This window comes from Varanus komodoensis, unplaced genomic scaffold (genome assembly GCF_004798865.1).
Source record: "Varanus komodoensis strain SLA01 unplaced genomic scaffold, ASM479886v1 scaffold8, whole genome shotgun sequence".
NCBI lineage: Eukaryota > Metazoa > Chordata > Lepidosauria > Squamata > Varanidae > Varanus > Varanus komodoensis.
Genome location: NW_025336481.1, coordinates 8,346,502 through 8,371,057, shown reverse-complemented (window position 1 = coordinate 8,371,057; position 24,556 = coordinate 8,346,502). Strand labels below are relative to the sequence as shown.

Genomic DNA, 24,556 nt, shown 5'->3' with positions numbered 1-24,556 from the left:
CCCATGGGGGACATAAAAATCTGGTGGCTTTGAGCACATCTGTGCGGGTGCCACAGAAGTCCATCACCTGAATCAGCCATGATGACTAACTGGGAACTCCACCTTTAGAGCCAGCACGTCGCTTCATTCCATTTATGGAGAACAACAGTTGGGGAGAAGTATTTATTTATTTTATTTATTTATTTCGGAAACTTCTATGTTGCCCCATTCGCCGAAGCCTCGGGGCGGCTCACAGACATAAATAAACTTAGTTAAAATAATATAAATTAACAGTATAAATTAAGTCGCCCTGGCCAAAGAATAAAATAAATAAATACTATTAACAGTTAAAATGACATTTGAATAAAAAGGTCTTCGCCTGGCGCCGAAAAACAAGGTTGGAAAGTAAATTGAAGGTAGCAAAGGGAATCAATAGCATGGAGTGGCACTTTGGAAACTCAAGAACACTCTTAAAGGTTTTGGGGGTTTCCATGAGCCAGTCCCTTGCCTGTTCACTGATCTACTGCTATGGATCAATTCACAATATTATCTGGAGAGAATCTTTTTCCAGTGTTTGCAGCCTTTTTTTTTTTTTTTGATGATAGAGGAATTTTCTTCTGCATGCACTAATAACGAATACGATGAGTCCATATTCCTGTGGGGGATATATCAGTTTCCCCATACATTTTATGGTGTGCAAGCTGGCAATGGGTATGTTTAGCAGCTAATTCACATACATATGTGGGTACATATGTGCCAGCATATACACAGTCCATTGATACAGGGGAAACTATAGCAAAGCAAACACTGGTGTCGGTTGCCTACAGATCTGCCTTGAAGGGTGCTGTCCTAGGCATGCTTCTTGTTGTTGTTGTTGTTACTTGTGAAGTTGTGTCCAACCCATTGTGATCCCATGGACAACATTCCACCAGGCCTTCTTGTCCTCCACCATCCCCTGGAGTCCACTTAAGCTCACGCCCACTGCTTCAGTGACTCCATCTGGCCACCTAATTCTCTGCTGTTCCCTTCTTCTTTTGCCGTCAATTGTTCCCAGCATCAGGCTCTTCTCCAGGGAGTCCTTCCTTCTCATTAGGTGGCCAAAGTATTTGAGTTTCATCTTCAGGATCTGGCCTTCTAAAGAGCAGTCAGGGCTGATCTCCTCTAGGACTGACCGGTTTGATCGCCTTGCAGCCCAAGGGACTCACAGGAGTCCTTTCTGGCACAGGCATGCTTAAACAATCGTAAGTCCTACAACTTCCAGCTTCCCCCAGACAGCCATGCTGGTTGGGGAAGGCTAGAAATAATTCCTCTCTGAACAAATACAGGATTGTGTGCTTACTTATCCAGCTATCATCTAGCCATTAGTTGCTTCACTTTCAAGTCAGTGTGATCTCACAATGGAAAATTACATGATTTGGGCAAGAAGGGCAGAGCAAATGGGATCTGGAGCTGCTGCACTTACTCAGAGCTCATTCCTGAGTGCAAAATGTGTTTCACTTGCCTCTCAGTAATTCACAGACAGCAGGGTTGCGGCCCAAAAGCAGTCAACTCATCAGACTTCCCTGCGCTGAGCTATGCAGGCAATGTTAGCGACATCCTCCGCAGTCTCAGTGAGGTTGGAGACAAAAGCTGCAGGGCTTGAACTGGCAGAACTTTCCAGTACAAAACACAAGACTTTGTCTGCATGGACAGTGCGGATGATCTCTCACACCACAGACTGCAAGATAAAGGGCACAGTCCACAGGGCACTTTCCCGGTGCAAGCTTCCTTGAAATCGATCCACAAGAGCAGGAGTCCTCACACTTTTTCAATAGGGGGCGAGTAGAAAGGCTGCGGCTACACGGGCGGGCTGGTGAGGCGACGGGCTGGGCGGCGGACCGGTGAGGCGCCGTAGGTGTGTGTGAGGTGGCGTTGGGCGTGTGTGCACGGGGGAGGCAGGCGGTGGCAGCTTGCTCACTCCAAGATGGTTTTGAATTCGCTGGGAGATCTTCCAATGAGTCCAAAACCATCTCCGAGCGAGCAAGACACCCCCACTCCACATTGCGAAGCAGTGGTGAGTGTGTGCATACGGGAGGCAGGCGTCGGCGGCTTGGTCACTCACTCGGAGTCCATCTCTGAGCCAGCCAGCCAGCCAGCGAGCCACCACCTCTCCGCACTTCGGGCAGCAAATGGCGGCGCAGCCGGATGATGGCCATGGCGGGCCGGATCCATCTCACGGGCTGTAGCTTGAGGACCCATGCACAGGAGGATAGCAGCCACTTGTGCCCCTTGCATTGGACCTCTGCACTTTAGCGCCAAGGATCCTTCACCTGAGCTGACCCAGTCCCCTTGTCCCTATTAGGGCTGCCTCTGGAGCCCTTCTCGTGCTTAGTTTCAGCATCAAGGTTCACAGAATTCTTGATGGACCAAAAACAGCTCTTGCCCAGGACAGGTTTCCACACTGTGGGAGTGTATTTGTCTGTGTGTACCTCTGCTATAAAAGCAGAAATTTTGTCGAAAGCTGAAATTCCTCCATTCTTTCTAAAGCAGAAGCAGCAAGATTCAAGTTATTCTCCCCTCTCCCCACTCTGCACTCTTTTAGACTTGGATTAAAACAAACCCAGAATATGGTACGTCTTATCCAAAGCACTAGGCATTTCCTCCACATGTCACTGATGTAGCTAAGAACAAAGACTTCTTAAGACACACCTGCAAATAGATGTTCGTATCTACTCTGCCATCTGTTTAGCCCAGGTTTTCCTCATCACTCCCATTGGTTAATTGTCTTCTGGGGTGGAGAACCTCTGTAAAGTTGCCTCCCCTTTTGTGATATTCACACAGGGGCTAGGATGGGGAATAGCTCAAGCAGCTGCACAAACTTTCTTGGACCCTGGAAGAATTATTTGCTTTTTCCCCTCTCCCTGTTTCGTTCTTTCCCTTTTTTTCCTCCTATAGTTGTCTCATGGCTACTTTTAATACTTAGCTGCTAAGTATTAAGTAGCTGTCTTCCAGCATGTCTGGCACATTTTATTTTATTTTATTTTAGTGAGAGAGCAACATACTTTAAAAATGCACTGTGAAAAGAGGTCATGTTTTGCTCAAATGGGTGAGAGGTTGTAACCAGACGTTACCTGAGGCCATTTATGAGTGTCATGTAATTAGAAGATTAATTTAAATCACAGCATACAAACAAGGAACCAAGTCTGTGAGGTGAAAGCTCACTACCTGGAAAGTTAGGCAGAGATGAAAGCACATAATGGGGGGAATGGCATGTTGTGACAGCCCGCCTTGGAAATAAGCCACAGCAGCTCGGCCGTTCTGCAAATCATGCATGGTGGATGCCGCAGATTATTGGGTCCTTTGCTCCTTCCCTCTCTCTCTTTTTCCCTTGGTCCTTCTGGCAGGGTCCCAGGGCACCCTGCAGCAGGACCAAGGCCCCCCTCCCTTCCTGGCCATTTTCAGACCCCAGTTCCTATTTACATTTTATTTTATTTTATTTTATTTTATTTTATTTTATTTTATTTTATTTTATTTTATTTTATTTTATTTGTGGGTTGATCATGAAAGCTGCCCCATCAGCCAGCTTTCATAGGCCTGTGTTGACAGCCTTCAAACTGTTCAGGCAGCCTGCTGGGGAGGCTGGCTAGGAGCACTTTCCCCCCCTTTCCTTTCCCCTTTTCCCTTCTTTTTTCACAGAACAGATTGCACAAATACTTGGCATTTTCCATCATTATTATCTGAGCGACACTTGTGGAACTGTGGGAATTTCAAGCCTTGGCCAGGGGAATACCTTGGGGTTACCTGCCACCAAGGTGCATCAGGTACCAACCCAAGACATCTGCCTTGAGAGGCTTTTAAGGGGGACCCAGAGTTTAGACAGCTGGACCCCCCAAAACATCTAGCTCTGCAAACTCTTTCTTTCCAGAAAAGGTTGGGGAGCACTTTTGAATTTTCATACCTTCCCCCAAATTCTTGAGAGAAAAGTGCAAAATACACACAACCTCAAAGATTATCAGGGTGAAAAATATGTGGAAGATCTTGCCATGAAGGGGATCACATGTCCTTATCATAAGCAAACAATGTTGTGCCTTTCGTTTCTGTTGACACCTTACATTCTGACTGCTGTCAAAGAAAACTTAAAGTGGGAAGATCCTATTTGAAGCCTCTATAGGGCAATATTCAGGGCTAGCTCCTGCTGTACTTTGCTTCCTGGCATTTCCCACTAACACAATGATGGCCAACAGTCTGATCAATGAATGGAAACAACTTCCAGTTGATCACAGCACCCTCTGTAGACACCTGCAAAATGCTGTGTTTGACAGATTCTTGTATTAGACCTTGTTGATCATTTAGAAACATAGAAACAGAGTGAGTCAGAAGGGGCTTCCTGGGCCGTCTAGACTGATCCCTGGCTCTAGCCAGCTCCACTCAATTTAAAACACTCCACTCCATTTAAAACTGTTTTTGGATGTATCTGTGTTCCTGTGTTCTGTATGTTTATATATTTGCATATATTTGGCTATAGTTGTTAGCATTATGTGATCATTATTGATAATCAGAATTCATTTATTTATTTATTTCTGTGCATCCCAAGAGCCAAAGCTTGATGGGTAATTAACATCTCATCAGATGCAATAAAATACAATATAAAATGCAGATAATGATAAAAGCACAATGAAAGTTCACCACAATATTTAAAAAACCAAGTTTAAACAACTTAAATAGCAAAGGCACGTTAAAACCAGAAGACCTGATAAACAGCTCACATCATTCCCCCTCCCACCCATGTCCTATTTAGAGCTGCTAAATGCTCTGGCATAACGAGTAGTCCGAACCTGGTGCCAAAATGATGGTCGATTTAGTGCCAGGCAAGCCACAGTGGGGAGCTTGTCCCATTCTTGGGGAGCTGCCAATGTATTTTTATGGCTTTAGTCCTTGCAAACTGCTCAGAGAACGCCAGCAATTGGGCAATGCAGAAATGAAAAGGCATGAGACCTCTGCACCGTTGGTGGGTGGGGCCGGAAGAAGGGGGTGATCCTTTCTGGGGCTTCTCATCCATTGCAGTTTTTCTTTTGAGCTCTCTAGAGGCTGACCAAGGTCCTTTATGGTACTGAACTGGTTTTGGGTGGAACTCAGGACTGTGGGCAGCTCCTACATCCTGCAATGGTGCAGAAGCTCCACCAGCCCTCCCTGCCGGGTGGGATGAACCTGGGACCCCGCTCTTGATGGCTCCAGTGGACCCACCTCTCCCATTGACGGAGATTGATTGACCGAGATTGATTGGTTGCCATTTTTCTGTGAAGGGACCTATGTGATGACAGTGACCGCTAACGACGCAGATGACAGCACTACGGCCAACGGGATGGTGAGGTACCGGATTGTGACTCAGACCCCACAGAGTCCATCGCAGAATATGTTCACCATCAACAGTGAGACTGGAGACATTGTCACAGTGGCTGCTGGACTGGACAGAGAGGTAAGCATTCAGAACTGCAACTTCCAAGGAGAAGGTAGCATGGCTTCCAGTCACCACCGCCTTTGACTTCATCCCCATCAGCTTTCAGAGGCTCCAGTGCTTACTTTGTAAGACCCATGAAGTCACTCCATAAATAGCAAGCATGCACATGGGGTATTTCCCACCCTATATGGCCATTTTATTTCTTTTGGCAAATCATGCTAACTTGTCCCATGCACAGTCCCAGAAGTGACCGTCGGCAGGAGTGTGGGTTATTTTGAGAAATGTTTGCATATTCCTGAATTCACTGTCTCATTCAGAAATGGTGCACTTTGACATGTGCATTAAAAATGCCTTTTCATGTTTTTGTCAATGGGGGAGTGTGCACATTTTTCAAACATATGTACAGACATGCACATTTTTCCTAGCTGAATGAGGGGACAAACAGGTTGAAAATAGAAATGGGAGTAAGCCCAGAAGAGCTTCAAAATAGTATCAAATAATTTAGGCCAGCTCAAAAATTGTTGGTTCTTATATCCCTGGTTCCCTACCCCTTCCTGTGTATATTGCTTGAAAGATTTCCACTAATTAAAGGGTATTATTATTATTATTCACACATCAAGGCTAGCACTGAATATCTAGCTGGTATTTTTAGTCTGGAATGTCCAGCTGTCCTTCTGCACTGGAATCTGGGAGCTGAAGCTGGGCCATATGACCCCAAAACATGACACACTTCTAATGGGCCTCCCCCTTTCAGCCCCAAACACTCAGTTGGCGTTTTAATGATTTATTAAGGCTGGGGGGCAGTGCAGAATGGGGAAAAGGTGGGTCAGAGTCTGAGCACCCAGCAAGGAACATTAAAAGAGGTGACTAAGCTTCAGTGCCTAAAGCAATAAGCAGTCCAAAGTAGCACATGAGTGGCAAAGAACAACGGAAGAGAAAAAGCCATGTCTAGCTTGCTGCCTACCTGCCTGGATCCTTAAAGATCCCCTGTGCCCAGAACAGTTCTCCAGGTGTCCATACCATGTCTTCCCTGCTTTGGCCGGGCACCAACTGCACCTGGGCACCTGTACCACCACAGCACTGGGCAAGCTCTCCACATACCTGCTTCCAGCTGCGTTACTTCCTAGGAGACCAGTTCCTGGCACCTGGGCTGGAAGAGGAAGGCCCAGCTCTAGAAATCCAGCTAGGTGATGGGGTCGGGGGCTGCAGAGGGAATAAGGCAGGGAGTCAAGGGGCTAAGCACACCACTCTTCCCACTGGCTGGCTGTCCTCTAGGCATCTTCCCCACCCCTTTGCAGTGCAGCAGGGAAGCTGTGCCTTCAGCCATTTCTTGCCTGCCAAAACTCGCCAGTGTTTTCTGGCCTAAAAATGAGGCTGCAAAGATCAGGCAGGAGGGGGAACCTCTCACAGAGCTGCCTGCACTAACTTACAAAGTCCTCTTTCACACTTTGAAAGCCATGCATCTGAAGTGCCAAAATCTGACACACAGCAATTTGCCCGTCAAAACTTTCTTGGTTTCACGTGGACCCTGCCTGCTGTATCAAAGCCTCCAAGCTTCCAAAGAGAGGCAGCTGCCCAAATGATTTCTCCTCTGCCCCCCTCCCCTTCCCTCTTCCCCTCTCAGTGTTTCTGTCTCTTTCGTTCAAGCACCTCCGGCTGCTTTTTTGCTCCAAGGCTGCATCAAGGCTTTAAGAAATCCGGGCTGTTTTGACACATCCCAGCACAGCCTCCAAGCAGCAATCCTTGCATGCTGCCTCAGAGCAGAAGGAAGGTGGCCACTGGTGAATTCAGAGAACTGGAGGGAAATATTGACAGCCAGGCAGCAGCCGGAGGTGGTGCAGCCTGATGGGCTGTCAAAAAGATTTGGAGGAGCAGCTAGGAGGACTGCCAGGTAGTGCTGGCATCCAGTGCCTGGGCTTGCCTGAAGCAGACTTGCCAGCGAGAGTTGGCCCCGAGGCAGGAGAACCAGCTCATGTCGGGCAAGGCGGTTGAGCAGGTGAGGAACGTTCAAGAGGCTGTATGTGTTAGAGAGGAAACAGAGTGGAACAAACTCCAAGCATTGGCTTCTTCCTTTCAGAAACCTCAGCAAAGCATTTGCCCTGCCTTTTTCTCCCTCAAAGGCTAGTCTGACCAATGGCTAGGATAGCTCGACTGGGGGTGAGGCGTAAGTATAGGCCAAAGCCAGTCTTAGGCTAGCAGGGGTCAGCTTCTTCAGCGAAACTTTCTCCTCTCTCTTCTGCCCTGTGAACGGGTCCCCAACCCTCTGGAGCAAGTCTTGAGGAGTGACACTTGAACCCTAACCCAACCCTCTGTTTCATGCTCCTTAATTTCCCAAGTGCTAAGATGTTCTGGGGGACAGCTGGTTTCCTTTAGTTGAGACAGTAATGAAGTTTTTGCAATGTTTACAAATATACACAGAGAGCATAAGAGAGGGCCAAGAAGCACTTTTACAGGATAGATCCCAGAGTGCAATTTGGTCATTTCCTTTCCCGACGCCTGCTGGCTCTACCTAGAAACCATCTTCCTCCCTCCCTCAATCCCTTCCATCCTCTTCTTTCTTTGACTCTTTCCCTCTCCTGTTTCTATTACACACACACACACACACACACGTTCCCCTTGGCTCAAGAGCTTCCACCTTCTTCATGTCCTGATGGATATCTTGTTCAGACTCACAAGAAGGTTCCCAGCTATCATGGCATCATTGTTTAGTCTTGCTCTCCCATTGATGAAGCATCATTTGAACTTTCTGGGCTGTACACTAGCATCAACCTAACAACATAACACAACAGTACAACAATTAGGTCACAACTAACAACTGAAGCAGTGGTCAGCTTTTGGAAATAGTGCCTCTTGTTCCCTTTGCAAGACTAGATGAAGCTTCATTCAACCCATGGATGAAGAGTCCAGTATGACGTCTCTTTAAATCTTAAATATGTCCTTACTCTGCAAAAATAATTAACTACTGAAAATATGTCTGATACGGGAGATAGCAGAAGAATGGCTAAAAAAATTAAATAACTTTTTTTAAAGTAGTGTATAAACTACTGGTGGTTTAAAAGCTATCTTACCTGATTCCTATTAATCAGGATGTAAATATTCTTACAAAGCTCCGTGACCATTCACTCACTGTGGCTGTGCTTAATTGAATGGATCTTCAAGGAAGATAATGATAATTGGACTGCACTTCATAAAAATTATTAAAGAGAGCCAGTTTCGCAACAGACTGATTTCAGCTCCACGCTCATGTAAGGATGAAAAATGCCACAGATGGGACAAAAAGTCATCCGTTCTCGCTATCATGAGCTAATGGGGGGGAAATTATAACTTTACACACACACATACACACTTCAACATGCAAACAGTCAAAGGTGCATTGAAATGGAAAGGCTAAGAAAATTAAGCAAGTTCAAATCAAATATTTGCACTGAAATATGGAAGGAGCAAAGGGGAAGTGAGTGGTTTGTTAAGGAATGTTTGAAGATTAAGGGTATGGGGAATGACGAGAGCAAGCGTATATGGATTAACTAGGAAAATCCATAACCGAGAGAGAGAGGGGGACAAAAATGAAAATGAAAAAGCAGAGAGGATGCTATTAGGAATCAGGGGATTAGAGGATTTTGGAGAGCTGCTGCAGAAAGCATATGAAAAAATATTAGCCCCATACAGATGTTCAAACTGGGTAAAGGGAATATCATTTTCCTTTATCAACGTGGAGATAGGAGGACTGTCAACCCAGTGGCAAGATGACCAGGACACAATTTTAAAGGATGGGGGCTAATTCACCCTGAAGGGCACACTGGCTTTTCAGGGATACTTGCCCACACTGGGAGGGCCAGGGACCAAGGTGGGGTGCCTGGCTGTCTCTGCGTGAGTTCCAGCACATACACACACAGCCGAGATGAAAATCTGGCCCTCTCCTCAGTCAGCCCATGTCCGCTGAGGAGAAGAGAGAGCCTGATATTCGCCCCTGGCAGGGCACAATGAATGGGGAGTGTTCAGTCCCTCCCCAGAGATGCTGCAGTGCAGGTGGAAATCAGGGCTTCTCTGCTCTTCAGCTGACCAGCATGGATCAGCTGCAGAGTGGTGAGGGTGTGTTGGCGTCCTGGGATGGAGCGGAGGCAGAGGCATGGCCTGGGGCTAACTTTGACCGGTGGGCCAGAGGTTGCCCATCCATGATTCTACCAGTGCTGTGCACACAGGATTCTTTCCATGGAACTGGGAGCACTGCACGCCAGCCAATGAAGACTGCCCACCTCTCACATGGAGATGCTCTTGGCATACAGGCATAAGGCAAAGCAACCCCATTGCACTGCTTTGCTACCCAGGAAAGTCTGAGAGTGTGCAGCATCGCTTAATGTGTTTGGTTATGGCTGCACTAATTTCTCTTGCAGTAGGAGATCTTTCTCAGCAGCCTTGTAAAAGCGCCATCCCGTTGACAGCAAAGGCAATTGAACCCTCTGGAGGGTTTGCACTAAATATTTTATAGAAGAGGACTTGGAGCACATAAAAAGGTGGGGGACAGAGAGAGAAGAGAGGGCAGGCAGCTGTCTTACGCCACATACTGCTGGCAAGCCAATAAAAGTTGAGGCATCTCAAGTGTCACTGGTGCTTATTTGGGGCAATCAGTAATTTGGCTTCGTGTTTATTGCTCATTGTGGAAATAGTGAGATGTTTTCTGCAGTCTTCATTCAAGGAGTGGTCTATACTGGTGCATTTATCTCCTCTTAAAAACCTAAGAGCTGGAGGGCTAATGAATCTCTTCATTTGGAATTTTCTTCTGTTATAATTCTTCCCAAAATTACGGGCACTGAGATGCGCATATTGCTTTAAAAATACATGAACCCCAACTCTGTGTTTACCACGACGTGCAACATTCCTAGACTTGACTTCTTTATCAAGTGAAAGATAAAAGGGAAAGCTTGCAGGTCCCAGAGCTGGGGGCTTATTAATTGATGAATGGAATGGTGAGGGGCTGGGCAGGGCGTGATGTACACGCCGCGCCAAGTTTCCTTTTCCCACAATCGTTGGTGGAAGGAACTGGTAGCCATAAACCAAAGTTCCTGCAAAGGCACATTTTGTATTTAATCGTAAGTAAACTCAGGGAGTGAGGATTATTCGCCTGTATTTAATTTTTTAATGAAATTCCAGCAAGACAGTTTGGAGCAATTTTCCTCACTTTCAAGTGTGATTTATTCGTGTATACATTTGTATTCTGCACTTTAATGAGAACTTTCCCTGGGCAGTGTACAAAAATCTTTCCAAAATAATCTCTCCCAAAACAACAAGATCCAGCACCCCCAACATGAGAAAATACTGATCAAACCATGATGATAATTAAATAACAGCACTGAAACAGTTTCCATCGCCGTTGAAAAGCCTGGATTCCAGAGAAGAGAGGAAGAGGGCTCCTGGGTCAGACCAAGCCACGTGTAGCCCAGCTTTCCCTTACTGGCCAATTATATGCACGGTCGAAGTCCACCGCTAGGATCACCTGCCTGGAAGCGCATTCTGTAGGTAGGGGGCCACAACCAATAAGGCTCTCTCCCCAGTCATCCTCTACCTGACTTCAGCCAATGAAGAGAACCTGGAGGAAGGGCCTCTGAGGATGACGAGCGTGTGTGCAAGCTCAAGTCAGGCAGTGTTTCAGGGGGGTGTGAGGTTCTTGGGTCAATGCAGTACAACCGGTAATCCCCACTGTCTGTTTCCTGCAGGCACTCCCAGTGCACAGTCTCAGGCTAGACACAGTTTTACTAACAAAAAATGCCTCAGAATTAACCTGGTCTGGAGACACATAGGACAGTTACGCATTTCCAAAGAGAGGAAATGCATCACCGAGCCAAGGTCCGAAAGAGGGCATGAGAACCAGTGTGGCGTGGCAGTTAACATGCTGGGCTTGGAACCTGGGAGATCCAGGTTCTGGTTGCTCTTGGTCATGAAGCTCACCAAGTGACTTTGGGCCAGTCACTGACTCGCAGCCTAACCCAGCTCCCAGGACTGACTATGTAAGCTGCCTTGGAGTCTTTGCAAGAAGAGGGACACAATGATAATTTAAAAATGGAGGCCTGTGTACGCAGGCACGTGTTTTTCCTCAAAGATGAGAAAAAGTAGGGTGTGACCGTAATGTATGAATCAAAAAAAAAACAGATTTACATAGAATGTGCAAGGGCTGATGTACATGAGTAGGTGCAGCTTGGAGATCACTGCGATAATTGAAATGGAAATACAATGTGTCTCACCATGATGGGAAAGATGGTAGCCAGTTAACTCATTCTGCTGCCCAAGGGCTGGCTGTCCATGGGGGATTTCAAGCTCCCTCGTGGTTCAGTCTCCCCTTGGGGTTCTTTATCTACAGAGCTAGGATCAAGAAAGCATTGAAGCAGAGGACTATCCTCTGTAAAATAGGACACATGGCTACCCAGTCAGAGCATTATGGAGAGTTAAAGGGCAGCTAGATCCAGCATCCTAGCACTGTCGAAGTGCCATGGCAGGAAAAAATATGAAGGGGACTCAGGGAGGCACCAACTCTGACAGATACCCATGGGTGCCAGAAACGGACACTCACCCTGCTCAGACAGACAGACAGGCAGACAGCATTTCCCTTTCTCAGAAGATCTCAGTGCATCAGTGGCCATCCATTTCAGTCAGCCTCTGCTAAAAATCCCCCTGCAGCAAGCACATTTCTTCCCTGGCCAAGGCAATGTTATGCCATATTTGTACCAGGGAGCAAAGAGGTACCTGTAATGTCCCAAGACTCTGTACTTTGGCCTCCTCCCCTTCCACTTTTTGCCATCAAAACAGTTCCCCCATCTTCAGATGAACATGTTGCACCATCTGTTGCCGAATTTGATCGGAATGACCTTGATGTGCTTGGAGTTATACATGAGTGACTTCCTGCGGACACCGGCTGTCTGGTGTCAAATGAGAACAAATGACTAGCAGGGAAATGACACCTATGTTGCAAGGCAGCCTTGCATATCTGTTTAGATTTTATTTTCTGCCCTGGTGGAGGGGAAAAACAGAGAAATTGCCATGTTGCAAGAAGGGAGCATGGAACACGCCCACATGTAAGGGCAAGGATGGGTAGCATCCAGCTGCAGGGGGATCCCAGGCCAGTCCAGATGTTCCAAAGGAGAAAAGAACAAATAAGTCACCGTGTGCTTATCAGGACTCACATCCGTATCTTGCCTGTGGGAAGAATAAGCTAAAAGGTACCATATCCTTTTGCCCCTTCCAGTTGCTTGAAGCAAATTTTTGCAGTCTTATTTGCCCTATTTCTTCCTTCCTTGTTCTTTGTTGAGTTTCCTTTCCTGAAATAAGACTCTCTCTCATTTGCATATGTTTGTTTATTCATTTATTATTGTATTTACATCTCACATTTCTCCCATTGTGGAACTCAAGGTGGCTACATGCGGTTCCCAGGTGGTCTCCCCTCCAAACTCAGGCCAGTTCCAAACTTGCTTAGCTTCAACATGGCAGGCCTGATGGTTGGATTGCAGCCAACAGCCATGGAATTGCAGAGATACACAGTTTCCCAGTGCAAACGGGAATCTTTGGCCAATTGGCTCTTGCATTTGTGTAAAAAAAAAATCATATATCCATACATCTGACAGGAAATAACATCTCTCCCTGGAAGGAGTGGAGAGTGAGCGCAGACGGGCAGGGGAAAGAAGTTGATAACCTAAATGGAGCCATAGGCAATATTTTGACTTTATGATTGCATATGTTTAATTGATCAAGTCTGCTTGGTGCTGATATTGTTCTGAGATGCAGGGACAGGAAGATTCAGCTGCATTTTTATATAACTAAAAGACTTTTCATCAAAAGGGTTAATTAAAAAGATGCAGCCAAAGCAAGGATGAGTTAGATCAAGATCAGAGGAAGGGGTAGGTTCGCTGATTTCATAGCATGGAACTGGATTTTCCGGCTCCAGGGTACTGTTTTATTAATGCGCTGGACTCGTGGCCCCCAAAGGATTCGTTTCTAGTTGAGAGGTTCCTTCCTGTGTCACGTTGAGGTAGCTGAGCTCCACACACACCTGGCTATCAGCTGTGTCTCTTTTCTGGAGATGTGTGAACTGCAGACCTCAATAAGTGGCATTTTTTGTTCCTATATCATTCCTGATAGTTTTTGACTCTGCAGCCTGATGCAAGACATCCATCCATCCATCCACCCACCCATACTAAGCTTTTCTGTGTTAATATCCCTGGATATCTCTGCTAAGCCATCTAATTGCTGGAATTATTCTACAAGGAAATGATCCCCATTTCCACAGCAACATTTCCTGTCTAAGGAAACAGCTGATTAGCACAAAGCCGAATTGAGCCAGCCATAGATTTAGCCAGTGGTTTGAAGCCAATGCTACTACAAGATGTGTAGAAATAATCTTGCCTCATTCCATTTTGGTTTTGTCATTATATGCAGGCATGACCTTTAATAGCATGTTATTGCGACAAGTAATGTCACTCATTAGCCAAAGGCTTTTCCTTTATTAACCCAGGTTAATGCTTTTGCAAATGCATGCTGCATCTTCTGGAAAATTAATCGTGATAGTGCATTGGAGACGAGAATTTAGGAAACCAAGTTATATTGTCAGAACATAGGAAGTTGTCTATGACTTCCTATGTTCCTTCATACTGAGCCGGATGCCTTTTCTGTCTAGCCCAGAACTGCCAGCACAGTCTGCCAGCAATGGTTCTCCATGTTGAGGCAGGATTTCTTTTTTAGCTTTACCTGGAGATGCTCTGAATTGAACCTGGGACCATTTCCAGGCAAAGCGGGCCTTCAGCAGCAAGCCCTCCCGGCTGTAGCAGGAGGGGATGGACAGAACAGAAGCATCTAAAGGAATGGCATCTTGTTCTGTGCTACCCCCATGGGCAGGACAAGATCTAATGAGCTGAGGTAGCAGGAGGGTAAATTTCAGATGAACAATAAGACACTTGATGCTGAGTAGTACAATAACAGAAGTAATGATCCCAGAGAGCTTTAGATAGAAGCTCGAAGTAATCTGTTGGGGATTGTCTGCCTCTGGATTTGATTAGGCGGTTGGACTCAAGAGCCTACAAAGCCCTCTGCAGTGCCATGATTCTGTGATTCTTTGGATGGACAAGGGGGGAGATGTAAGTGTGATGGGAAGAGGTTTGTACGAGGCATGTAGATGCGCTTCTACTGTCCTTATTTAGGGACAGCCTCTATTTTCTTCTCCCTTAGTAAGATGGCCATGTGTCCTACTTTACCGAGGAGGGTCCTCCATTTGATAGTGTTCTATCTGAACTGGAGTTTAACTTTAGACTTAAGTTAAATTAAGATAAATTGCTGTAAAGAGGGAGATCAAAGGGAGATCGGGGACACAGGAGGTCACCTGGGCACTGTCAGCCCCATGCAATGAACTGCATTTCAGTGATGTGATGTCCCATCAAGTCGTCTCTGACCTATGGCAACCCACTGAATGAAAACCCTTCAGAGCTTCCTATGCATGACAGCTCTGCTCAGCTGTTCTAGATTCAAGCTTCCTTCATCTCTCACTTGGTCTCCTGAAATTCTAGTAATGATGTCTAAATGTTCATCTGAACATATAAATGATCATGCGGATGTTTTATGCACACCTGTGTCCTATTGTGGGCTGAGGTATAACTGATTACCTTATTTCTATGTCCTTAGTAAACCATTGCCTGGAGTGGGGTTGAGGATAACTTATTCATATTTTCCAGATATGCTGTGAGTTGCTAGCAGCATTTTCAACTTCTTACTCCCTTAAGATTTCTGTAAAACAAATTGCTGGAAGGATGGATAGATGGATAGATGAATGTATTTATTTAAAATAGTTTATCCACTACTTTAACTATTCTTAACACACATTAAGAATATGCACCCTCTCTCTACTGCACATGCAGGTAAAGGCATCTGGACACACAATCCATGGTGCAATGCACAGCCAGGCATGTCAGAGACAAGGAATGCTAGGATGTATTGCAGAAAGACGATCAGGCCATACTCTTGTCTGTCTGCCTCAGAAATGGTTGATTATAGGTCCACCTAAAAAGAAGTTTGATGGCGCTGACTTAAAACACTAACAAACATGAGGCTAACATTACCCAAAAGAGCCCCCAGTTTGTGAGAATCATCTTCATCCTCTAGTGTGGCCAAAAGGAAGTTTTCACTTCTATTTTAAACTATCTGCTGTTGCTTGTTATGGACAATCTTTAGTTTAACAAACTATCCTCAAATATAGTTTATGATCTTGGCTTCCCTGTCCCTTCCCCAAACTATACTGAATGTTAACTTCAGTTGCAGTTCTGGCACAATGACAAACCTCTGTTGATTGGAAAGAGAAGCAAAATAATTTGCATCCAAAATAATTTGCATCCAATCAGATCTTTGTAGGACTCTGACATTTTCCTGGTATGGCTTGCTCAGAAGAACTACCCTTGTTCTTTGGTTTTGAAATCGGTAAATGACAGAGAGACAGTCTTATGTCAAGTGCATCTATTGAATGGAAGACCCTTTTGTCACATCCGAATCCTGCCAAATAGCTAGTTGGTAATTAGCAGGGATGCTGGAGAAATCTGCCATGGATTCAAACGAGTTCAGATTTCCATGAATGCAGCCTGCAGATTCCAAAGTGGACCAGAATTTACTTAAGCAAGTGCAATTGTACAAAAATATTGAAAATAAAAAACACAGACTGAAAATGCTTATGGGTACATTTTCAGAAATGCAAACCTGCACGAGTTGCTTTGTTGCTTTGTAAGCCACCCTGAGGCTTTTTGCAGAGCATTTATTTAAAATGCTTTAAATAAATAAATAAGTGCAAATTTACACAAAGCCAATTCCATCAATGAGCAGACGCCTGGCAGACTGGAAAGCACAAATGAAATGGATTTAGCTAAGTCCCCACATGCCTAGTAAATAACTGTCTGCATTTAACAGCAAGGTTTCTAGCATATGGGTAGATTATAATATGTTCCCCCATAATACCAACTGCCTGTTTTTTCTGCAAGTACTTAAGTAACTTCACAACCGTGCTTGTTGTATTTTGCTTCACTCACACTCACACACACGCGCATATATATATATATATATATATATATATATATATATATATATATATATAAAACCATTGTGTCTACAGCTGATTGCTTTTTACATTATTCAGTAAGTAAAGTCCCAGCTGAATATAAGGGAAAATGTTAAGCATTCAACTGGAAGACTCACCAGGTTTTAGCATAATCTTGGCAGGTTAAATCTACTTTCCCCCCCAGTTCTTCTCATATAGTTTGTAACACAGTGGAAAATGGTGTACCCTTCCATTTCCACATTGGTGAAAAGCACCTGCTTAGCCCAAAACTATTTAAAGTTTTCTTTTGGTAAATCCGGTTTTTTATTGTTGTTGTTTTTTTTTCAAATAGCCCCATTCACCTCTCTAAAGGGATTATGATATAAAGCTGCACCAGGTCAAGTGAAATAATTAAACACAAGCTGGCTCCACTAATTAACTTATGCACAGACCATTGTTAGGTATTAACATTTTAAAGACAGAATTAGTCTGTTAACCCTTTGCCTTCCTGCGCCAGAAACATTCACAGAGGCCAGAACTGCTTCACATGCTTGCCCTATTAAAACTTTCCCCACTTAGCTTAGGCTTATGCTTGTAAAGCTGTACCTGGGTAAGTAGGAGGCCACCTGATCACAGGTTTCCTGAACCTGGTGAGAAGCAGTGTACTTCTGCTTACATTGTTGCTGTTATGTGCCCTCAAGCCATCTCTGGCTTTTGGTGACCCCCTGAATTAAAGCCCTGTCCACAACAGCTTCTATCTGAAGCGCTAAACTAAACCCATCTCTTCTCTGGTCTTCCTTTTCTTCTTCTGCCTTCAACTTTCCCCCGCATGGTGGTCTTCTCCAAGGAGCCTTGCCTTCTCATGATGTGTTCAAAGCTTGACAGCCTCAATTTTTGCTTCCGGGAATACTCTGGCTAGATTTGACCTAGGACCCATTTGTTCATTTTTCCGATGGTCCAGGATGGTCTCCTCCAGCAGCATATTTCAAATGCATCAGTTTCCTTCCTCTCCACTTGCCTCACCCTCCCATTTTAACACACATGCGTAGTGTCCAGGAATACAATGGTGTGGGCGATGATACAGTCTGTTCATATTAGCATGTGCAAATTCCATGCACATCCTGTTCGCTTCGCCTTGCTTTTGGTGATGCATTTCCTCCTTTTTTGCAGACACACACTAGCAGGATAGGGGTACGTGACAAGGAGCACCAAGGTTGGAAACAGCCTCATGAATGAGCCCCATGGGTTCTCCTCCTTGTAGACCATTTGGCAAACAGTGAGACCTTGTCTCTTCAAGAGAAGCAGATCTGAGCAGATTTGAATTAGGGCAGGGAACAGTTTTAGCCCCCCATGCCTGCTTTTTTCTTTTAGGTTCTTCTTTAATGATGAATTAATTGGATCTGGATGAAGTCATAAGTAGAACAAACCCATCGAAGCCAAAGGGGCTTAGGTTCAACATGATTAACTCATCCCATTAATTTGCTCTTAATTGTGACTAAGCCCAATGGATCATATCCTATGTCCTGACTGAAACTCAAGTCCCATTCATTTCAATTATTATTAAGTTTATACTATACCACCCACAGCTGAAGCTTTCTGGGTGGTTTACAGCAAAGGATAAAAACAGTCAAATACAATAGAGAAAAACATTAAGAATTCAAGATTAATTTAAAATGATATAAAATAACATTCCAAGACAATAGAGACAGGGAAAGAGGTTTCAGTGGATCTGAAAGGAGCAAGGAGGTTTCAGCGGATCTACTTTAATGTTGGATCCAACTCTTTGTTTCCTTGGTTTTTCTATTAAAAGGCTTTTCAACCCACTCATGCCCTCCCTAGGAGGATCACAATATCACAAAGAACATAAACATACAAGCACAGTGGTACCTCAGCTCACGAATGCCTTAGTTCACGACCAAATCGGATCACGAACAGAAATTTCAGGAAAAAATTCCCTCGGGTCACGAACTCTGCATCGGGTGATGATCGCAATTGCACCCGTCTTCCCTGCATGGGGGTGATCATGGTTGTGCTTGGGAGGCGCGGGGTATGGCTGTGATCACAGTTGCACCTGGGCAGGGAAGATGGGTGCGATTGTGGTCATGCTGCCGGGGGGCGGGGGGGAGATGGCCGCAATCTTTGTTGTTCTTTGTCACTTTGCTTCAAATTTTTGTGATTTGAAAAATGGTTACAGAATGAATTAACCTTATTTACATTGAACCTTATGGAGAAATTTGGCTTGGCTCACAAGCAATTTGGGTCGTGACCAGAGTTCTGGAACAGAAGTTTGTGAGCCAAGGTACCACTGTACATAGCCAAGGCAACATCAGCTGATGCTTTTGGAACACCAAATGCAGGCTGGATTTTTGCTGAGTGTGTGGTTTTTCAACCAGGTTATTGTAAGCAACTTTGATCTTTTTTAAGGCAGGATATAAATACTTTCCTACACACTAAAATAGAGTGCAATCCAGTGCACTCTTGAGTGCACACTTTGGTTCCATTGGTCGCAATCAGGTGGTAGTAAACCATGAAGCAGAGCAGGGAGCTGTAGCTAAAGCTTTCTGGACCTTAAAAAATCACCACAAAAGCAGCCCAAAACACCCAGGCCATACTAAATGCCTCTGGAAATAAGTGCACTCTCTGGAAAGAGGTGACCTGGTCAGTGCCAGTAATCAACGTTAAATCTGTTCTGCCTATGTTTTATGACTTATTGAGAGAACTGGATTTCTTTTTGGCATTTCTTCACACTTCCAAATGTGCATTTTCACTGACGTGCATCAGCACAGGTATACAACCCTTCTCTCCTTTTGAAACAAGAGGCCCTGCAAGGCTGTAGCATCCATGCAACTTGGAATTTGTGCATGAGTTCTGTTACTAGCTTTCGCGCTGCTCTTCTTTCGTACCACAAAGCTGCCCCGTGGGTTAGCCTTAACAAAACAAAGACTTTAATTGGAAAGCTTTTGTCTTGATCTGCTTGGAAGAAGTTGGAGTTGACTGCAAACAACCTTCTTTGGGAAGACTGATGCATAAATGCAAGGGTATAACGGAAAAGGCCCATTCCTTGAACTGCTACCCCAGTGAGTTACTCTCAGGTGGAGCACCTAATAAGAACCCTGCAGCTGGGCCAGATAAGTTCAAGAGGAAAGGTGGTCCTGAAGTACTGGGCTTCTGAGGCATGAATCAAAGTCACCTCCCAACAGCAAGGCTTTTCCTGGGCACCAGGATAAGTAATTGCTCCAACAGTGTTGCCATTGTTGTGAGGCCTGAGGACACATGAGAGAATTCCCAGCTAGTAGGTCCCACTTCCTCTGGAGCAAAAAGCCATGCCAGAGCATCTTCCTCCCCCTGTCCTAGTGTTGTCACCATTTTCTGGACACAATGTATTGCCTGTTGTATTACATGTGCCGCAACTGGGGACACTTTCCAGCATTGTGCTGCTCACATTATGTTCTACAGCCTCTGAATAATGATGGCAGGAGCACAGGGGGTGAGATTGTCTCCTCCTACACTGCCATGAGCAAACTTTGTGGAGAGGAAATGACAGCCAGATGTTCACAGCAGGAAGGCAATGGGCACAAGCAGAATCTTGGCAAAGCATTTCATCCTTCTAACTGAACTGGTTCATCCTAAGCCTATCAAGGTGTCTTCTCCTCTGCATGCATGTAGCTGGAAACAGCAAGCCTTAATTGCCATAACACAGCTGTCTATCAAAAGGGTCCGTATTTCAGCCATCTTCTTGATTCAGAAATGGCCGCAGGCTGTTTAGAGCAAGAACATTGTTTTGTTTCTCACCAACTCATGGAGAGATGGTTGTTGGGAGTCAGAAAGATGGCTGCTTTGGGCACACTTTAGAGGCAATGATACCAAGACAGCAGCAAGAAGAGAAGAGTAGTAACCATGGGGTGGAAACTCAGACGTCCTGAAGATCCATGGACTCGCCAGGTGAGCAGTCTCCCTGGAGGATGGATGTGACTGAAGTGTTGTGAGGACTCATAAAGCCCACTTACACGTATCCCTTCCTTCTCATTCATGTGGGAAAAATGATATTGGCAAGAGGAGCTTGGATGAAAGCATGTTAGACTTTGACAATTTGGGAAGGAAACTCAAGAACTTTGGTGGACAGATAGTTTTCTCATCCATCCTTCCAGGACTTGGAAGAGGGATAGAATAGGAAAGAAAAATCCTCCCAGTGAATGCCTGGCTATGAAGGTGGTGTCAATATGAGAGATTTGGATTCTGGGACCACAAGCTGCACTTGTGGGAGACTTCTCAAGGGATGTGTTGCACATTTCAAGAGCTGAAAAGAATGTGTTTGGTCACAGCATGAAGAATTTTTTTCAGGAGGGCTTTAAACTGAATCCTACAGCAGAGGGAGAAGTAAACTTGGTGGTAACAATGTACAAAGGCCTATGCACCACAATAGAGAAAGTAGTTCTAATAGTGCCCAATAAAAGTCTCCCAAAAAGTGTAGGGAGAAAGCTAGACCTATAAAGCACATGGTCTCTGATATCTGCATACCAATACCTGGAGTATGGAAAACAAAGAGCACAAATGTGAACTTTTAATACGGGAAGGTGTGTACGACTTGAAAGGTGTGAATGAAACTTGGTGGTATGACTCCCATGTTTGGAGTTAAGCAACTGGGGAATATATCTTGTTCAGGAAGAAAAGAAGTAACAGAAAGTTATGCAGAGTTGTGCTACATGTTAAAGATAGATGTCTCTGCACAGAAATACAGAAGGATGAGCTTAGTAACCCCATCAAGAATATTAGGATTAAAATAAATGAAGCAAAGAAGAAAATGAATATGGTGATCAGAGTCTACTATTGACTACTCAATCAAGGAGAAGATGTAGATGAAACTCCCTGCAGAAGAAAATCCAGAAAAGCACTAGAGGATTGGCTATCCTTGACTTGACTCCAACCAAAAAAGATGATATAATAGATAAAGTGGTCGTCTTAGGAACTCTGGGGGAAAGTGACTGTGTCATACCTGAAGTCTTGATTCTAAAAGAAGCAACAGCCAAATGTAGCCACAACTGTATCCTCAATTTTGATAAAACCAGAATTGTAAGTATGGCCCCATGACAAATAACTCTAATGAGAAAGGGGTCCAAGATGGGTGGGAATTTTTTTAAAAGGAAATTCTAAAGGCATAATTAGAAAAAAAGAATCCAACAAGAAGGTAGAAGACAACAGATAAAGTCAATATAACTTCACAAAAAGCTTAGAGATGAGCTGAAAATGAAAAGGGATGCCTATGGGAAGTGGAAGGAAGTAAGGCCACAAAGGAAGAGAAGAGGCAGGTAGCACAGGATTGCAGGGTTGGCATCAGGAAGGTTAAAACTGAGAATGAGCTGAGATTATTCAAGGATGCTAAAGCAACAAAAATGTTCTTCAGATACGTGCATAGTAAAAGACAGAGGAAAGTAGGTTGAACTACTCCATGAGAATAGCAAAATGATAACAGGTATCAAAGAAAAGACAGAACTGCTGAATTCCTATTTTGGCATAGCCTTCTTCCGAAAGAGGGTCTCTGACCTCCCTACCAAAGATGAAGTTCAAGCTGAAGCATCTGGATAGCAGCTTGAGATTGATAAATAAATGTCAAGAAACACTTAATTAGTTTGAATGAGTTCAGATCTCCAGGGCCTGATGAACTGCATCCTAGATTAATAAAGGAACTGGCAGAAGAACTCTCTGAATGGCTGTCTATTATCTTTGAGAAATCATGGAGGTCAAATGAAGTGCCAGTTGACTGGAGGAAGGCTATTGTCCCTATCTTCAAAAAGGGGGAAACAGAGGAACCTTGGAACTGCAGAACAGTCTGACATCAATCCCTGGGAAAAACCTGGAGCAGATTATGAAACTGCCCGTCTGTAAACTCCTTCAGAACAATGCAATAATAACTAGCTGCCAAAGTGGGTTTGTCATGAACAAATCCTGCCTGACTGATTTGATCTCATTTTTGGTTGGGTGGCATTCCCTTGTGGATTGTGGGAATGCCATGGACATAGTGTATCTTAACGTTCACAACGCTTTTGACCAAATGCCCCATGCTATACGGATGACCAAACAGGCTCAAAGTGAGCTTGATCCAACAACCATCAAGTGGACACAGGGTTGGCTACATCACCACTCAAAGCCTGGGTTCACATTTCAGGGCAAGCAGCCCTACATGGTTACCACGGTCTGCATCCAGTTGCCATGATGTGCCTGACAAACAATCAGGGTGGTCACTCTGCCCACTCCCACCATCTTCCTCCCTTTCAGTCCTCCAGCAGACACCGGAAGAACGAGGTTGCTCTCCTTGACAGCTGGAATTGAGAGGAATGCCACCAAAAGCAGCAGCAAATGTGTTCTGAAATTGATATATTCACATGTTACAAATTTTATACTACACTTTATCATAGTAATTTTAGGATTACTATTTTAGTAATTTTAGCATTTTAGGATTTCTGTTTTTTTCAACCCAGAGGACTTTGGCCAACAAATGAATGAATGAACAAAGCAAACTTTTTAAAAGGGAGGGGGAGAAAGAGGGGGGCTACTAGGATAAATAGTAGGTCCCAATACCCTTGTAAATATTTTTTCCACTGCCGCTCAAATCAGTCCCATATGCCCCTCTCCTAAAAATTACACAAGCCAAAAGTCTGCAGCCCTGTTTTTAGCTAACCCCCCTCAGCCTCACCTTCATCACGGAGCAGTGCTGAAAAATAATCCCCATGTACGCAGCCCTTCCTCTCCTAGGAGGAAAGGCAAGATACAAACATGATAAGTAAATGTGTGTGCCTCGAGTTTTAAAAAGAGGAAAGGAAAGCGGAAACACTTGGAGCACCGTAGCTTAAGGGAGGCAAACATAAGCAGTATAATCTCACGAGGCTATTGCGTTTCATTTGGCATTCCGCGCCTACCATCACCAGCTTTTCTTCCAGTACACCAAGCCAGTGACTGCAAGCTTAAGTACTCTGCCTGTATTGTACCTGCCTTCTGCTGACAGACACTCTAGCAGCCAACTTCCACGCCACCACTTATTCTGAAAGCTAAGATTATTACTATTCAGGCACAGTGCCATGTCATGATCTGAGGTGATATTATTGAAAGCCTACCACTAGTGAATTATCATCTAACAGGAGGCAATTACCTGATAAATTGTGACATTTTCTGGAGCCAGGCATTGGTTATACTCCACTGGGAGCCCAGGACGCCAGCCGTAATCCTGTGTTCAAAAGTTCCTTAAGCGCCAATGAAATGTTCTCCAGCGGCTGCCTGGGTTTTATAAATAAGAAAATAAACCAAGCGATCTGAGGTACAGATAAACTGAAATAAAACATCGGAGAAGAAGGCAGAGGGTCTCTTGGTGGTGGTTGAAGAAAAATCAGGTAGGAATTTATCAACACTACAAGTGCAGTTACCATCATGTCATTAGCTCGATAAATAAGATTGATGCTTTGTTGATAGGAAGATGTTCTGTAAATATTGGAGGGGATACATTGGTCCCAATCCAACAGGCTCATATGGATGAGAACATCCTATCTGTTCAGCTTGGATAAGAATTTACTGAAATTGGCAATGTTCTGCACCTTTGGAGTCAAGATGATTAAATAAAATTCAAATATAAGAGTAAGTAAAACTGGCAGCTTTGTCCACCCAGTCCCAGGATTTTGAGAGGTTTGCTTTTGAACATCTGACCTTCCTGTGTAGTCAACCACATTAGTGCTGAATTAAACTTGCCACCTCTTTTTTCTGAAAGACTCTGCCTCTTTAATTGTACCTGCTGATTTGGCTGATTCAGATGGTTAGAATCTCATTTCAGGTTGCTTTCTATTTCGATTTATCAAAATTTTGATTTATCAGTATTCACTTTTTTTATATATTCAGAGAAGAAAAGACCTGAGATATTTTTTAAAACTTTTAATAGTGGACAAAGTGAAACTGCCAAATCCACCACTCTCTCCCACCCTGCAACCTATACAAACCTCCATCCATTCATTCAATCATTCAACACATTTCTGTACTGTCCAAAAGCTGGCACTCTCTTTGTGAACCTCAGCAGCTAAAACCATAAAATACAGCATAATCAAATA

The 24,556-nt window shown here is 44.4% G+C and overlaps 1 protein-coding gene across 1 annotated transcript in view; it reads left to right on the top strand.

Annotated features, from left to right (window-relative positions):
• The window catches only part of CDH4 (cadherin 4), an 859,900-nt gene that overhangs the window by 736,164 nt on the left and 99,180 nt on the right, over positions 1-24,556 (top strand). Inside the window, exon 7 of the mRNA XM_044455739.1 lies at positions 5,262-5,434. Within this exon, the coding sequence (XP_044311674.1) occupies positions 5,262-5,434 (173 nt within the window). The remainder of the gene's footprint in view (positions 1-5,261; positions 5,435-24,556) is intronic.